The sequence below is a fragment of the Melozone crissalis genome, unplaced genomic scaffold, assembly GCF_028551555.1.
Source record: "Melozone crissalis strain CALT ecotype California unplaced genomic scaffold, PUWL_Pcris_2 ptg000042l_1, whole genome shotgun sequence".
Classification (NCBI taxonomy): domain Eukaryota; kingdom Metazoa; phylum Chordata; class Aves; order Passeriformes; family Passerellidae; genus Melozone; species Melozone crissalis.
Window position 1 is genome coordinate 43,534,464 of NW_026535820.1, and position 18,744 is coordinate 43,553,207.

General features: G+C 40.9%; 1 protein-coding gene across 4 annotated transcripts in view; it reads right to left on the reverse strand.

Moving 5' to 3' along the window:
• The window catches only part of CTNND2 (catenin delta 2), a 639,750-nt gene extending 627,097 nt beyond the window's left edge, over nt 1-12,653 (reverse strand). For 2 of the 4 annotated variants that reach the window (XM_054284533.1, XM_054284531.1), the window contains exon 1: nt 12,403-12,653. In XM_054284533.1, coding sequence (XP_054140508.1) covers nt 12,403-12,439 — 37 coding nt within the window. In that variant the 5' untranslated portion in view covers nt 12,440-12,653. Of the gene's footprint in view, nt 1-12,231; nt 12,296-12,402 lie in introns of those variants that run through there. The other 2 variants (XM_054284535.1, XM_054284532.1) reach the window with 2 other exon arrangements.
• Nucleotides 12,654-18,744: the final 6,091 nt, after the last annotated feature.

An 18,744-nucleotide genomic window follows, 5' to 3' on the forward strand; every position in this document is an offset into this window, starting at 1 on the left:
TCTAGAGCTTCATTATTCTTGCCAAAGCAAGTTCTAGTTTTGTTCTTTAAAACTCTCACAGAGAAGGGATCTAGTACAGCTTACTTCTTCCCCCCCCTCCCCACCCCTGCCTCGTTTACACCCTTCCAAATTATCCTGGTTTTACTTATTTTAATTTTAATAAATAGGTAAAAAAAGCTCACTAATGACATTTTCTGTTTTGGAAAAAAAAGCAAGCCTCTTACATCATATGAAATATGTTTTTACTTGTTTTGGAAAAAACCAGCTGAAGTCAAACAAAAGTTAACTTTTATGCCACCCACGCACTGAGAGCAGTGTAGCAAGAGCTTTTTGCTTAAGCAACAGGGAAAGGGCTACATGCTCTAGGAGACAGTGCACATAAGCAACCAGGAGCCTATTTTCATGCTTGCTCCTGACCTATTTTCAGCCTCTCTTGACTTGTTTTCCCTTCAGCAGTCTTGTTCGATAGGTTTTTGAACTTTTCAGCACAAGGACCATCTGTGAGTGTGTTTTGGACAGCACAGGTTCAACAGGGCTGTGATCTAAGTATGGCTGTCAAAACACTGATGTAATACAAAATAAAGAGCCACCACTATGTTTGATTGCTTAGATGAGTCCAGTCTGTTCCTCCATCTGCATTCCTGCATATGGTCTCTCATACATGCAGCAGTCAATGAAGCTGCAGCATGCAATTTTCTAAGCGTGCCCCGGGAGGGAGTTGGTTACACACCACTCTGCGGAGGCAGAGGGTGCTGGAGCACAGTCCAGCCTGTGGTGCTGTTTGCTATTGTAAAGAGTCACAGATAGACTCAGCAGTGTTGACCTCACTCTGTATTTCAGTGTGGGAAACACTGGAATATTTACAGGGAGACTCAAGGTCCTGCTCTAATTTAGGGCTAAGGTCCAGTTCCGTAACAAAATCCACCTACTGAAATTCAGTATCAATAAGAAGCAAATACACCTCCACTCAAATACTGAGAAGTTTGGTTTCCTGTAGGCAGAACGGTAAGAAAGTTTGAAAAACAGCTGCAAACAGGAGCGCAGAAGGAGCCTCCTGGGGCTTCCACTGTGAGCCAGCCTGCATCTAGAATCAGCAGCTTTGGGCCCTTCACAGTATCTTTCTTCACCGTAAAATTATTTCAGGGGTAAAGTAGTACCATAAGCTGTAGAGCTTATCAAAATAGTAAAAAAAATTAAAAAGGCAAGAACAAAATTCACAAGGCCACAGCAACTTCCATGATATTCTATTTAACCCATTAATGACTGTTTCAAGACAACCAAATAAAAAGTCTATGCAAAAGAAAGCAGGAAGCCTGCCTGGCAGAAATAAAGAGACAGAAAGTATTGCTTTAAATGCCTGTTACACTTTGGGTAATATTTGAATGTCATCTTTAGGTACTATTAAAAGCTCTGGATACATCTTCAAACTTCAGAAGTTTTGAATGTATAAATGCTCAGACTTTAAATTGCAAGTCCCTTTTATTCTTCACTTCTACACATGTATGAAAAATGTGAAGATTAAAACATCAGAAATATTGAACAATGTTCTATAAATTCATTCAGCAAGGTAAGTCACCTTTTGGAAGGAGCTTCAGAAGGATTCATCTGCAAAAAAGAAAAAGCTTTGTGCTGGCCTTCCTTTCTTCAACTGTTCCTGTGAAATGCAGATGTATAGCTGTGCCTCTGAAATACACTTTGTATCTAAAAACTGGTATTGTGAAATCAATCACAAGTCTCTAACCCTTTCATTTCACTGACTATGGACAGAAGTGCAAGCTTTGGATACTGATAACACAATCAGACATAACCATTCTTCTCCATGCTTCTTGAATGCATGTATATTTATTTGTGGGATATTGCCATTCAAATAAAAGTTTTAAAATAAAAATGAGAGAGAATTTGGACTCCATAAATTTCCCATCATGCCATTAGGAAGTGTGGTAGCCACTGGAAACTTGGATTAGAGGAAGTTCTTTACTGCTTTTTAAGCAAAAAATGTTTGTTTTCTTACAGTGAAACAAGAACACTACAGTAGCTCATAACAGTTATTGTACAATTAACTTAAGTAGAAGGCACAAGAGAGACAGAAATCCATCAGGGTCTGTATCAAGGTGCAGGAACATACTTAAAGGTAGAAAAGTCTACATAGAAGCGGTACAAGTTTTCAGTGGATGTCCCCATTCAGACAAAAGTCAGCCTCAGCAGTAAGTGGTAGTGACAGCACCTCAGCTTGCCTGTAAAACTCACTAAGAACCTTCCATGTTGGAATGATATGACTTGAGATGTGTTTTGGGTCAGCTAATGGAAGCAATATCACTGCAATAAATCTTCTACTATTTCCATGGAGTTTGAGGATGGCTAAAATAATTTTATTTCTGCATCCTATTCCCTTAAATGTGCAGCTTAGTGTAGATGATGTGAAAGAGTTAGAGACTCATAATTCACAACAGTAGGTTTTAGACACAACATATATTTCTGAAGCACAGCTATACATCTGCATTTCAAGACCATGTCACTTTTCCATTTCTTCCATTCCTCCTGGTCAACTCATCTTTTTAATACTCACCATTCATTCTCTTTTGTTTAGCAAATACATGAATGCATTGCATAGTGTATACAAATTAGACACTCCTAAACAAAACCATATGACCAAAAACCCTTTATTTTTATCACTCTGCCAATACTATTTAGTTATTAAATCCAAAGTGGAACCAAAAGACCACATATAAGTAAAGATTTATTAGAAAAGTACTTGAAAAACATGGATACTTGAATGTTATTATGAGAATATTATGCCCTTCAAAAATCAGGAGTCCTTGCTTCTTTATTACAGCATTTTACTGGAGGCATGCTAAATACTTTATGAAAAAGTGAATTTAAAACAGCAGAAGGGGAAGAATAAATTGCTTTATTCCCAAGAATGCGTATTTCCATAAACTCAGTCACTTGTTTTAGGAGATCTGTACAACTTCCTAGAGGGCAATTCCATTTGATGACTAGCATACTACACCATCAGGTAAACTGGAACTATACTGTTCTACAGGTCACAAAGAACCTTTCAATAAGAAAAGTTAGCTAAACCAACTTCTATTCTGATCTTTTCCTTCACTTTCCCACTTCACCATTTTTATCCCAACCAATAACTCATTGACCAAATAGTATAAAAACTATTAACTGCTACTGAGTTTACTTGTCCTACCTGTTTTATGATAACAGTGCAATAACTGCAATTTTCTTTAAAAAACCCCAAAAAACCAGCAAAAGCCTCCACCAAACAAAAAAAGCTCAACCAACAAACCAACCAACCAAACCAAAAACCACAAAACAAAAGCCACTGAAAAACTCACCCCAGCTGTTTCATGACAAACATGATCTTGTGGAATTACTAAAGAGTCAAATGAAAGAAGGCAGAATAAATAGAAAAAAAAATTTTTACTAAGGGATAGCTAGTAAAACACAGGGGTCCCATGGAATCAGTTTGATTTCTGTTACCAAATTCAACAAGAGTACAGCTGGGTTTTGCCTGGGGGAGATGACAACACTACATTGCTTTTGAGATTAATGTGCAAGTTGTGTAATGTGCATGCAAGAGGGGAATTTTTACATTTGACAGAGCTGCAACTAATTCCATATGTGTTTAATGCACAAAAATATAGTATATGCATGCATGCATTTCTTAAGTTCAAACTCTATTTTGCTTATCTGCACAAGGTGTTATGTTAGAACTGACGCACTTTAGTAAATAAAACACTTCCAAAAATGTATTTCTGAAAGAATTTGCTAGAAATTGGCTAGACTGGATCAACTACCTGTGTTAAGAGATCGAATTTGCATCTTTGCTATTCATTGATGACATGACAACATAGCAGTTATGCCTTCCAGTCTGTCCCCCAGTCCCCACATTCCCATCCAGCCTTTTATTAGCCTGCTATAACCAGTATCTCAGATCTCTTCCTTTGCTTTGGACACTATGTACAGCAAAAACAAACAAAAAAAAAAACCCAAATGAAAACTAAACAAAACAAACCCCAAAATGTAAAAGAAATTTATATTGCAGACTCTTTGGCTCCTTGACAAACATCATTGCTCCAAGTCTGTTCTGTCAATAGATCACCAACAATCTGTCATTTGGGGACCTGAAATATTTCCATCACCAGTGATCAAAAGCCAAGTAGTTCCTCCCTGGATATTTTCAGGGGGAACAGAGTCTCAGGCAGAGCAATCCATCAGCAATGTCAGCCTGAGGACTCCGGTGGGCAGAACACAGCAGTGAAGGGAAACCTGCTCCCCCTCACTGGTTAGCTCCCCTCTGAGTAACTAGATACAGACACTTCACACACAAACAGGAAAATCAGGTTCTTTGAAGTGGTTTTGTTCAGCCAGATTTCCAATTAAATGACACCAGCATCTCCAGGAGTCAGGGACCCCAGGTCTCAAAAATCCAAGATGTCCCAAAATCCTAAGGGTAGGTCAAGTTCATGTTGCACCTAACTGTCACCATCAGGTATAGTGCATTCTTCAAATAGCAGTGTTGCACTTGCTCACAAAAAAAAAAAAAAAAAATTATTAAGTACATAAATTTTATTCTGGAAATCAGACTATATTACTTTACATATCTGTGTAAAAATTTTACCCACTCCAAGCTAAACTGAAGGCATTAAACATGATCAAAACGTGGAATTTTGGTCTACCACACAAAACCAGATGTCTCCTCTGCTGAGTTCAAATACTGTTTTTCTAATACACATGAAATAGAAGAAGTATTTATTATGCACTACAAAAATATCACTTCTCTTACTGGCTGGAAAAAAAAACCAACACAAAACAGCAAGACCTATACATGCACTGTATCTCCAAGACTTAGAGATAGAAAAGTAAGAATTAATAAGCAGATTACTCTTGGTTACTTTTATGTATAAGGTATTTATGGAGAGGGAACATGTAAGCCAACTAATCAAAACTCAACCTCAAGAAAAGCAAAGAAAAAATGTAAAGCTTACATTTTACACCATAGCTTTCCACTTCATTCACATACAGTACTTGCTGAACAGATCTATACTACATAAGATACATGGAATATAAGGAAATGTTTGTTCCTTGCTGAAATGAGGAGTATTAACCATCCTTTGGGTGCTCATTATGAGAGTCTGCATTGAGAATTAAGTGCACAGGATCCCAGTGGAAACTGGGAACTTCCATGGTTTGACCAGAATTGCATGCTTTGGAATTTTTTTAATTGAAAAAAACTATGTAATGACTCATATTAGGAAGGCCTACGTACCTGAGAGTATTAAACAATTGCTTATCAGAATAGTGCAATATGCTTCACAAATATACCATGGTTTCGTGAAACCAAAGATTTTTTTGGTATCATGAGTCTGCTTTTAATGCCAGTTCTTAAAATGTGTGATTCTAAATTTACCCTTTGATTAGACATGCATGTTTCTAATTAAGCTCAACCTGTCCATTCTTCTTTGAAGAGATTAAAGTCAGAGTCCCCCAAGACTCCTGAGGCTCTGTGCAATAATTTACTTGTTCTTGGTAAAGGCAGTAGAAGTCAGAAGTGAAAAATAAGTGCAATAAGCTGCCAAGCTTGTCAGAAACACTTTCAACCAAAAATACATACTACTGAATCTATAAAATCTGTAAGGGACTATCATATTTATTATGGCAGAAAAAGAGAAATTGGTGTTGCCTATCTCCTACGCATTCAAATGTAGGATGATGCAAGTCATCAGTAAAACAAGTGTATGTGCAGTAGCTAATTCCCAAGGTCTCTGGCAGACTGCAACTCTTTTTTTCCCCAGAATGGGGAAACTTTGGACCAAACTTTATCATCTGAAAATCATACAGGCATAGCTGAGAAGGATCTGGAATTAACCTGGTGAGCTGTAAGCAGGAGAGGACTTTCAAACCTTTTACTCAAAATTCTTCTACTGGGAAGGTTAACACAGTTAAAGGCCAGAAGTAAAGGAAACAGAAGCCAACAGTTTTCTGTTGCTTTAATTGCAATGAAAATTTTGAGAATGCATTCTATATTTTTGGCACATACAAAGAAGAAATGTCTAGCAGCAGCTTACTGACCACAGAGAGAAACACAACTTCCCTAGGCATTGTTCTGGGAAAAGGCTGTGAGAAGATCAGAGAAAAGAATGAGAAACAATTCTTATCTTAACTCACTACACCTGCTATTGTGAACATGTGGAATGTGTTATGGAGATTTGCTTACCAAAGGGTGGCTTCTTAATTAGCCAATGGTGATGGTGTTTTAATGAAAGGACCAATCAAGTACACCTGTAGCAAACTAAGATATAAAAGAGCAATAGATGGAGTCTATGTAAGCTATTACCTGCCTGGAGGCTCCCTGCAACGATAGAGATGCACTATCACACTTCCAAGTTTTGCCCTTTGTACCATCAGATGACATACATCAGCACAGCAGTGGAAATCCACATATAAAATCACATTATTTTTCTAACTCAGGCTTCAAAACCATTTGCAGCAAGAATTCTACAATTCATCAATTACTGTCAGCCTCCTTCATTAAAGCACAAACTTTTTAAAATACCCAGAACTTTTTTGTTCTATTCACTGCATTTCTAAGCACACTAGGTCAGACAAGGTTAGGCACTGAACTGAAGGTTCAGGTTACCATCATGTGGTGATCAAGGATACAGGTGTTTCATCAGAAGTACTCAGAAAGTATCAAATATGACTAATCATTTTTCAAAATGCTCACAGACTAACCTAGATTTTGATTTGTAAGAATTCACTAGATGTACCACTCCATATTTAGTACTTACATTTTTTAGCAGCCCCAACTCCAACTTCCCACGAGACTTCAATTTTCTGCATCACACAAAATCTCACCTACTACGGTATCACGCCAAGCACAAATTAGATGATGCCATTAGGCACGTTAAAAAGTTGTCCTGAAGCTTGGTTGGCATAAGAAATGAGAGAAAGTTATAGTGTAATTAATGCCTCCAAGTACCTGCTTATTTAAAGAACTGACTGTGACAAATGTAAAGACAACAACAAGGTTTGTCCAGGCAAGATTTACATGTTTAATCCTGAGGCATTTTCATTGTTGAAAACCTTTAAGTTGTTGTTTCCTTAGATAATCAATCTCCGACCTAGCTTTCTGCCTTGTCACTGAATATGAACATCCACATCTAATATCATGACATTTTTCACACAAAAAAAGAGCATGAAAAAGCTTTTCCCTTCCCATATGCCAAACAGGTAAAGCAACAGTCAACCTCTTGTCAAAAAGAATAAATTTTTCTGAACAAGCAAATTTGACTGGGACAACAACTACCTGCTTTTGAAGAAATCCAAGCCAACATCCCATGATTTGATTAATTTATGCCATCTTAGAAAAGTTACATTCTTTGCTCACATAAATCTAAAACCATGTGAACACTTAAAAAACAAAAAACCAAAACAACAACAACAAAACTAAACAAAAAACACCCAAAACCCCACCTCAAACAAACAAACAAAAAACTATAGCCACTTATAGATCAGCTAGGATATCAGAAGCATACAAATTCATGAATTCCAGCATTTAGGTGGAAAACTGTTAAGAAAAACTAAAAAGTTCACACTTTCTGTTTGTAACATCCAGTGCATGTTTTCTTGCCTTTCAGATACCCAGCTTCATAAATTGTAGAACTCTCTTGGGAAGCAGGAACTAAAATACCTTGAAACTCATTGTCTGGAGCCTTGAGTTACCTCTCAGACCATCCTTGCTAGTCACCCTTCCAAACTGCTTGCTGGTTCTGATGGAAAGCGCATACTTTTACAGGATGAAGATTACAACCTATAGTCATCCCACGGAGCTAAAAGGTACAGCAATTTTCTACCAACAGACTGAAGCTTATTCCTAATTATTTTCCCAAGCATCTTAGTAATTTGAATGAAGCTATCTAATATAAATCTGATATAACTGAATGTGTAAGGGTTAAGTCTTATTCAGTGGGTTTAAAACAATCAAGAATCCCATCAGAATATATATTTACACTACCTGTGTATTTCCTTTGACTCCCTTCAAAAATTCAGCCTTAAATCTTGGCTATTTAATTGAATAACAACTGACAGTATTTGAACAGGAAATGTAGCCATGGCTGAAAAAAGATGATGTTTATGTTACATTAAGCAGGCAAATTTAAGTTACACTGTCAGTAAAAGTAATTATCTTGACCAAAAGGAAGTTGCTCTACTGTGAAGACTTTTGGGAGATGAAGAAATCAATTGTAAATTTGGCAAGGAAAAAAGAGTGGAAGACAAAAACTCCGAAAACATAGGAGGGGAAAATGCAAAATCCTCCTCTGCAGAAAGTTTTATGTAAAGACCCTTTGAGTCTCAGATGTTCTTGATTTTGGATGCTACAAGTCAAACTCTACATATCTGTGGCTTTTTAAAATGAACTAAAACAAGTGGAAAATAATAGTTCACTATATAGCAGAATTACTACTATTAACACAATAAACTGATACAAAATGTAACATCGAACACAGTTATTTTATATATATGAGTTTTAGAAAGTTAACACCATTTTGGCAGCTCTGAGAAGTACAAAGTTTAAGTTTCATTAGAAACCTGGGGGATTTTTTGTGGGACTTTAGGTTGGGTGGTTTCTTGGTTTTTTTTTCCAGAAACTTTAATAAAATAGGCAGCAACCAAAAGGACAAGACAATTCATTTTGTTCCACGCTTTATATGTCTTATAAGTTATTGCTTATTATTATAATAGAATTTTGTAAAGTAGAATAGGCAGATTAAGAGCCAGCAGGATGCACTAGAACTTACCATGCCAAGAGCAATTTAAACAAATATTAAATGCTTGCTCTCATGGATAATGAAATGTTTCTCTGTTTCTTAGTTCTAGACTAAACTGGCAGTTTATATAAGAAAAAAAAAATCTATTAACATGGCAACTGGTTTACATAGAAACAAATAGCATATTTCCTTTTCAATACTACTGCATTTAAATTTTGTCCAGCATAATGCCAGACAATCTGGTCAGGCAATCTGCTTTTACAACCCATTCACTACACAAAGTTAGCACATCCTGAGGGGATAGAAGAAATTGTTTCAGTGTGCCATGGTGCATTCAGATTTCTTTCCAGGTGAGCCTAACTACCAAGAGGCCATCTAGCCAAAGAGTTGTGTGGTTCTGCAGTGTGTGAGCAGAGGACTACTTACCTCTCCTGCACAGAGACTTCCTATTCCTGTGAGAGAAAATACTTTTCCCAACATACCCCCGTTCAAAAAGGCCAAAAAATACATGTTTTTCTTGGTATAATATCTTCTGTTATGACACAAGCCATCTCTTCTTTAAGCAAATGTGGTTTAGTCCTATTTGAGAGTCATTCTGTCACTTAAGAAATTAATTTTCCATATTTAAAACTGCTGCCTCTATTAAGGTATATTGTTTACTTGTATGTATTAATAATTCTACTACTAAACTTAATATTGTACAGGTAAATAGGCATCCAAAATTCATCCTCTAATGGGATCTTACTGGGAACTTCAAAGAGAAGAAACAATCACTTTCATTTTTGTCAAACTTCAGCTGTAACTTCAAATATCAAACTCTTCCTGACTTACAAGCACAATCAATGAGCATCAAAACCACAGGTCCTTATTTAAGTGAAGAGTACTGTAATAATGCATTTTCCTTATCTTGCTGATACTCCTGAAAACAGTTGCTTCTAGGATAGAAACAGATGCTTGAAATCCTAAGAAAGATATGCTGGAATTTTCACAAGTGATCAGCTCTAAAAATCATATCACACTGAACCATGAAATAGAAAATGTACCTGAAATTTAGTGCAAAATTTAACACTCATGAGTTCCGCTGATTCTGTTATCTGCTCCATTTACATGCCAATCTACACCCCTGCCTAAAAAGGCTTTTCTTAAAACGCTTAAAATAAACTACTCCAGCACTTCTTTCGTAGCATAAGTTGATTTTACACGTGTCTTGAGCAACAAATACTCAACACCAAACCGTAGTCATTAAATTGCTACCATCTATCAGCAAAGGTAAATTATACAAATCAGAATTATGCAAAACATTTTTTTTTAGTTGCTATTTCTATTTTGTGCAACTGTCTGTTAGAGTTCATTATGTGAGGATCAAATTATCTTGGTACTGCTATCAAAAAAAACCCACAGCAAAAGTCAGAGGCTTGTGTCTCTGACGAGCTATTTATTGCTTTTAACATCTATTAAGGCACCTGAAAAACAGAACTCGAGAACTGTTGCTGGAATCCTCTCCCAAAAGCATCTTTCTTACAATCCACAAAAAGTCATGCAACTGGCATTTGGAAATAAATACTTAGCTTCCTACCAGCAGCTTTGGGGGGTATTTCTCTTGGTAGGTATCCATAGCACAGCCCGCTACTCCTTTTTTTTTTCCCCAAGCCTCTCTTATATAACAGACTGCAAAAACCATCTCTGAACAGCGTGATCAAGATGTGATCTCCTCTTTTGGAACTACAACATTCAACATAATCACATTCAACCCAGTCCCAAGCTATTAATCAACTTCTTACTAATGACGATGATCGATCGCAAGTTCTCTGCAGTTTTGCAGCTGATAGTCAGTCAAGGCTCCCAAAGGATCGTGTCATTCACAGACTGAAAGGAGACAGCTTCACCAACTCAGCTCAAAAATTAGTCTTACAAGGGTATTTGATCATCATATAATGTTTTGCTTAAATATCACAGTCATTCCAGGTGGTTTGGTTTTACTGTTGGGGCTCCTCCCCAGATAACCTGTGTAAAGGCAACAAAAGCCCTAAAGCCACTTGAGTCTCAGAGGCCCACAAGTAGGATATACAGCAGCTTTCCCTGGAGACCTGCCCTTAACCCCTTCGTGCCACATCATTTATACACTGCCAGCTAACTAGGCTGTCCAAAAAAGATAAACCCAGCCTACACGAGTTACATAATCAGTTTATTTTTTAAGACAGGATGAATATATCCCGAAGTACAGAATGATTAAAGATGCTTTTCCCTCTCTTGATTTTGCAAGAGACACAACAGACTTACATAAACTCCGTATAATTCTGGGTTGTCCTCCCTCTGTCTTGAGGTACGTAAGTCTTGACGTACCCTATGGAAAGGTTTGCTACAAAGCACAGCTCAGGCTGACTCACTGTTTTCACTTTACATATAGGCTACCCAGAAGGACTTCGAAAATAAACCTGCAATGTGAAGTTTTTACTTTACCTTGTTACTGCCAATAAAAAGGCACACATGTTTTAAGGGGCACAGATATCAGTTACTACAGCCACTAAAGTTAAGAGCTGGGTGTTCAACAAAGAAGCCTATTAATTTCTAAATATTTCTTCTAAGTTTTGGATTTTTCTTTTCTGTAAAGCATAGGGTTAACCGTGACACCCTGAATCCAAACAAAGCACACCCTAACAAAGTATAAGAAAATGTAACAGCACAAGATGCTGTATTACACTCTTCCGTGTATTCGTCCTTCCAGTCCCTCCAGAGGAAATTTAACATGGTTTCTAAAATTATCCCTCTAACGGGTTTTTTCATTTTCCTCCAAGATCCCCGGCCAGATGAATTTGTGTATTACATGTACCGCCTGTGCCGCTGCACCTCCTTCCTCTGTGGTGACTTGATTCAGCTGAAGCTACGATTTGACCGATCGATGCAAGCACATTACACACCAGAATAAGAGTAAGGTAAGGGTAAAGGAAAGCAAAGCATCTCTTCTTTCAGCCATTAAATATAGATCAACGAAACATCACCGCGCACATCGCGGCTCCCCTCCCCACCCCCTCCGCCCGCTCCTCGAGCGCAGCATTTCGCAGACGGTGGCTTCAAAGGAAGAGCACACACCCCACACACCCCTCCGCGCACACACACGGACACACAGACACGCAGCCCAGACACACAGAAACAGCAGCAGCCGTCGCTCGGAGCCGCCCCAGGGCGCGGGCTCCGCGCAGGGCCGGGCGCTGCCCCCGCCCGCGGCTCCCCGGGCCCCTTCATCTTCTTCTTCCTCCTCTTCTTCCTCCTCCCTCTCCCTGGCCCATGACTTCACCGCCGTAACGAGCACATTAGTGCAGGGCGCCGGGAGACACAGTGCCGCGGATGCCCTACATAAGCGGCGACTAACGTAGCAAGAAAGGGAGGAAAGGGATGGAGGGGGGAGGCCCGGGAGAAAGAGCCATGAGGAAATAACGCACTTTGTTACCTTTCGGCTGAGGGCATAAACACCGCTCCTCGCAGCCCAGCCCAGCCCGGCAGCCTCGCCGAGGGGAGCAGCGCAGGACCCCGCACCAAGAAGAAATATCACGCAAGCGGGAAGGGTGTGTGGGGGGGAGGGGGACGGACCTGGCACCATTACGGTGCCTGTCGTACTCACCGATCGGCGCCGATTCAGCCTGCTTGCTCCCAAACATATACCAAAACCCAAGAGCAAATCCTCAGTCCGCTAAGCGAGAATGAAGCGGGGGAGCGGGGAGGGGGGGGGGCGAGCGACGGCTCCGGGCTTCACCGCAAGGTCCTGACCTTGCCCAGCTGCAGCATCTTCGGCTTGCCCCCCCCCAGGGCGTGCGTGTCCGCCCGTGTGTCCCCGTGTCCGTGCGAGCGCGCCGATCCGGCTCCGAGGGGCTCGGCCGCAGGACAGCTGCCCGCTGGCTGCCGGGGCGAGGAGGGCTCGGCATCCACCGCCCCGCCGCTGGGGCGAGGCGCGGGGCCGCTGCTGCGGCGGCGGCGGCTGGGGCAGGCTGCGCGGCGGCGCCGTAGCGCAGCGCGCCGGGCGGGCGCACCGGCCGCGGGATGTGGCCGAAGGAGACACAGCCGCCGCCGCAGCATCTGCCGCCGCCGCGCTCCCGCCCTCCCTCCCTCCCGCCTCCGCCCCTCCCTGCCCGTCCCCTCCCCAGCAGGAGCGCGCCCGCCGCGGCCGAGCAGCCGGCGCTGCTCGGGGGGGACACAGGGGGGCTGGGCGGCCCCGCCGCCGATGGGGCGCTGCCGCCTGTGCCGGGCGGGGCTGAGGTAGGGCCGGGCCGGGCCGGGTCCCCCAGCCTCGCCGCGGAGGGGCACGTCCCCGTGTTCCCTCAGACCCCCGCGGCCGGGGGGCTCTGATTTACTGGGGAAGGGGCGGCAGGGCGGAGGGCGCAGGTGTGGGAGCGCACCCTGGAGCGGGGGTCCTCGGTGGGGAGCAGCCCCTCGGCAGTGACCGCGGCTCCTGCTGTCATGGGCTGGGAACTTGAGGTCGGCCAGGCAAAACGGTGACAGCAACAGGGAAGCCAGAGCTCGTTCTCCGGCTCGTGTTTACCTCGGGTCTCTCTTCCCATGCTTGGGAAACCTAGGTGGAAATCCTACCGTGTTTTCAGAAGTATTCTTGCGAGCAAATAGCGTAAGGAATATGGAAGTCATGTTTTACTCCTGCGCACGCTTAACCCTTCGTTGAGAAAGTTGTGTGGAAGGCAATTGCAGCACTCACCTGAAAGTTGCCACTCCACGGCTCCTATCAATTCGCCGCTCGGAGTTTTGGTGCCTGAACAAAACCACCCAATTTTTTGGGGTTGTTGCCCGGGGTAACCTCTGCTAACTCACGCTCGCAGCGGGCTGAGCATCAGCGCGGCACTGGGGACAGCCAGAGGCGCGGCCGAGGCGCCCGGCCAGCGCCTACAGCCGCTCATTTGCTGCCCAAAATCGCGGTGCCAGCACCTGCCCCGCAGGGAGGGATCCGCGTGTCCCCGGGCGCCAGGGGCGGCCAGGCGGGCCGCTCCCGCGGGACACGGCTCTCCCATCCCTCCCTCCATCCCGCGCCCCTCCAGCCCGCACCGCACGGATAAGGCATGCCGGGCCCACAGCGGTACCCGCGGCCGGGCTGAGCCCCGGCGGCAGCGGTGCGGACCGGCCGCTGGTGGCTGCACGGCGACTCGCTGCTGCCACCTCTCGCTTGGCGTTCTCGCAGCTTCCCCAAGCTCTGCTGCCAGCAGGAGATTCGCCTGGCTGAAGATCTCACTTCTCACCGACTTGCGGTGGCTACCCCTCCCTTAATGTCATGGGAAGGCCGGAGGTTACGTCTTCCCACTGTCAGAATGCCGTGTTTTAGGCTTCAGGTCATTTTTGGGGGAGAGAGTTTATTTCCATATTTATTGGACCATAGAGATGACTGGTATGTGTCCTTTCCCTGGGTTCGGTGAAGGTGGCCCATCCACCTGTGACAAAATCAGCAAATTACAGCTGAGGATGATTCAGCCTGGCAGCATCCCTCAATGCCAATCCAGGTGTTGCCCAACTACTAGGACTTGTGAGAAGAGCACCTCTGGGCTCAAGTCTAGAGTAAGCCCAAAACCTCATTGTCAGGTTCTGGTCTGGCATGTCTTGATGCCTACTGAGTTGCAGCTCTAGAGGGGAGCTTGCTGGTGGCAGAACACAGTGGCCAATCCAGTCTTGTCTCAAGTAGAGAAGCAACCAACTAGCCCACTGTCTGAACATTTGGTTGGACCAAAAGTTCATTTTTTCTGCTAAGTCCAAGACCCTGGGTTTGTGATTCCCAGCCTGACATAGACAAATAACTCTGGACTGAAAATAGTGAATCACTCAGTAGTTACCTGGAGTCACTGTCTTACAGTTCAAGATGTACTTGATAGTAAAATTATTGGGTGCCACAGTATCACAGATATGCCATAGCATCATGTGATCCACCTTCTGCAGCCCAGCCTCTTTTCCAGAGCTGAAAGGTCTTTCTGGCAATAAAGGTAAAGGAGACTGAAAGACAAGAAGTAGGCTGTGTCCCCCTTCCATTCCCCCCCCCAAATATTCCCATGTAATAGGGGCATTTTGTGGCTCTGGGGACTGTACACAGCTGACCTAATTGTAGGATAAGCAGTGTGGGCTCATGAAGAATGAACCTAAGACATCTGATTCTCCCTACTCTGCAAAGGTTACCCAGCTGGCTGTACTGATCTGAGTAGTGAGTATGGAAGCTGTTAGCCTGGAAGTTAAATATAGTAACTATAAAGATAGATAATAATGTAGACTCTCCATTGGGAAAGTGAGGCCTGGAGACAGAAGAGTTTTGGAAGAATCTGGGAGGTGTCTGAAATCTATTTTTCTCTCACTAAGTTTCCTCTTTTCACATCACAGTTTTGCATGAGAGGGTTTCCATCTTAAGATGCTGCAAGATTCAAAAAGCTTCTCCTGTTCCTGTCACTTTTCTCCTTGATTCTCCCTGATGCATCACATTTTCAATGTTCCCTGATACCATGTTACGTCAGAGAAGGGGCCAGGACCGAGCCCTGCTTATTGATATGGAGAAACGTAGCAAAGGAATTAAATCAGAGTTTCCATGTGACTTCAATCAGAGTTTCCATATGCTGTTGTTGCTGTCACAGAGGAAGAGTAAGAGAGAACAGTGAGGGTTAAGCATGTGAAAAGCAGTGAGATCAACTTCTGGAAGAGGCTGCATTCCACAGAGCTCCAGGAAGAGGTCTGCCAACTTTATTCTCAGTGACTAAACCTCTTCTTCTGACAAGCCAAAAGCGTACGTAGGTGGAAGCTGTTCACTTTTTTTGGTCAGTCCCAGACTTCTTATATATAGACAGTCTGTTTTCTCAGGCTTCTCAGGTCTGTACCTAGAAGTGGTGTATCTATCCTAATCTTTGGTTAACTTCCCTGAGGGTTTGTTGAAGTTGGAGGTTTTTTTTTCCTTGAAAAAGATGGAAAAAGAAAATGAAATTATCAGATCAAGGCAAGTACTTCCTAGCACGGGAACTACAAAAGCATCTTTGCCGTTTATATTTACCTGTTAGATTTACAAAGGTTCTTGAGCCTCCAATTTCTATTTGGTTCAAGTAACAGCAAGTAAAAATTTTAGAAAACAGAAAAAATGAAGTAATAACATGAATAGAGTTAAATGCAGTAATATAATTTTCAGATAATTAGTCCTCCAAATGACTGTATCATGAAAAACAGTATCAGTAACAAATTTTCCAAGTTTAGGCTCAAGGGTTCCATCTTGGAATAGCTGGTTACCAGTGATAATTTTCCCTTCCTGCTAACTAAACATATATATTTTTCTTTGTGAAAAATTTCATCATGAGGTAAAGGATGAAGGTAGCAGTGGAGGAACCCAAGGAAAAGTCCATTAGTCAACAGTTGAGTCAACAGCCAGGATGAGTCATCTAAAATACGGGATACCTGGATACTAGATATGTCTGCATGTTTTGTCTCAAATCATATTAATTTTTGTTTGATCCTTCTCGGAATGGAGTTTGGAAGCTTGAATTTTTGGACAGAAATAAAAACATTTCTGTTTTGACTTTCTTTATGATTATGTTTAAATTTAAATGTATACTTCATTTAGTGAAGATTGTTGAGATCCTTTGTCATGTCCAGGTCCAGCTACTTCTTCTTTCACGCTGAAGTCAATGGGAACTTTCCATACTAAAAATGTAACTGGAGTGAAGTGAAACTAGCTATATGTTATAATTTCATGTTTCAGGCAATCTTTAGCAAATCTAGAATAAAATTGGGAAAACTTGTTTTTGGCCTTTTTAATAAACTGAAAAATCAGTCAAGCATGGATAGTTTCTAAGTTTAGAGCATTATTTCAAAGAAGTTCTTGAAATTACTGTCTTATCCCTTTCTAAGAATTATTTCAAGGCGAAATTATTGAAAGACATTAACAACATCCACCAAAATACATTTCAGATAAGAAAGAACATGTTTCTTGAGTCACACATCTTGAGTATGATGTCTTAGTGAAACTAAGCTGGCAATGAATTCAAATAATTGGTCCAAATTTCTCCTCTTCTATTTGACTTTGATGTTATTTTTAAAAATATCAAATCATTCTTGAATTATAGTAGTATTATATGTATTTTCCATTTCTCCTAAATTGTTGCAGAATATTGTATAACAATAAAGTACCCATAAATCCTGGGATGAGGATGATTTTCTATGCAACTATGATGATATGACCAAAGGAGGTTTGCATGATTGTATTCTCAAAAGCTTGCATTCTGATCTCATGAAAATATTTTTTAAACAGAAGTCTCCTAAAGAAATATAAGGTATTTTCAATTCTGAGGCACAGCTGGCTTTGTCTCAGTCTGATTATGAGTAAATTATTGCTGAAGTGCTAAGCTTGACTGGCAATAGGAAGATACAATTCAATTTGTAGTACCTGCAGATTTTGTAAATGAATCTGAATTTGCATTGAGAGAGTTGGTTTTTATGTACTGAAGACAACTCACATCCCTAGGACCTGACTGAGATTTTCTTATTCCCAGCTTCATCCACTGATGACCAAATGGGCAGTAATGAACAAAATCTCTCTGAAACAGCCATATTAAAGTATTTTTTGGACCTACCTTACTTTAAAAAGTCATTGTAAAAATTATTATTTAGTGAGTAGCTGCCATTTGTTTCCTAAACAATTTGGCATTTTGAGCATGTCAGATTTTCACAAGAAATTATACAAAAGGTTAAAAATTCAATTGAATTCAATGGTATGTGTTAGTCAGGATCAATCAGAGCTCCTATTCAAGGTATAGTAAGGAAACTACATTTTTAAATAATAAAACTTCATTTAAGTGTTCCTGATTAAGGAGATAGTTGGAGTTTTACTTAACTTCACAGAAAAACATGGTGAAAATATTAAGAGGGTAACAGACAATGTAGGTGCTTTTTCCTATCAATTAAAGAGATCTGATTTAAAGAGGGCTTGGGGCTTTTTGTTGTTTTTTGGTATATTGTTATTTGGAAGATGGAAGGCCAGAAGTTGAAATGAAAATTAGCATAGTGTATAAACTGTTCTTTTCAGCATCCAGTAAAACAAAGTTTACTGTTATAAATTCATATACCCTGTTACATAAATAGGTTATATGAAGAACTGATTGTTCTGAAATAATTTGTAAACATTAACCCCATGCAAGAAAGTAATTTCATTTTGTTTTCATGTTACCCGGTATTACTAGCAGTACAATGTCATCTCAGCTGCAAATTGTAATCTATAGATTGGATATCTTTGAATGTTTGAAACATGTTTATCTCTATTATTGTCAATTGAAATGACAAGCCTTTCTCAGGATACATCCTTGAATACATTTACAGCTATAAAAGCATTTAGGATTAAGGTATAACACTTACAGAACTATACTGTACTTTTGGATTCTTTTTTCTCTTTTCTGTATTTGTATATTGAATAAGTCCATCTCAACAAAAAAGACCATCCTGCAAAAAGTCAAGCAGAAATCTTGACACAGGTTCAGAAAATGATGCTGTTTGAATAAAAGTTAGTGAAACCTTGTTACAATGACTATCCTTTTATTTAGTCCATTTATGTCTGGGTTTTACTTTCTATCTTTCCACAGTGTAAAAGACTGTCAGAGTTCAAGGAACCAGTAGATTGATTATCTAGTTAGACCTCATCTTGCATAAGACTGAGATATTACCTACCCTGAAGTCAAAATTAATGACTTGGCATTATGGAATTATGGAATCCTGGGTCATTTTCTAATCTGGGCTCTATTATAATTAGTAAGTATCAGGAAAGATGAGGCTAGTTTTACTTCACTCTTATACTCCATGAAAGCCTTGCTCCAAAAGAGACACACATTTACCTTTTCCAACCAGTGTGATTTTAATTTTCTGGACAGACTTGGTGTGTTTTTTCAGTGCCCAGAAGAACTTCTCATCTGACACTTTTTCAGAACCTTACTCTAAATTTAATTTCATAAACTCTTAT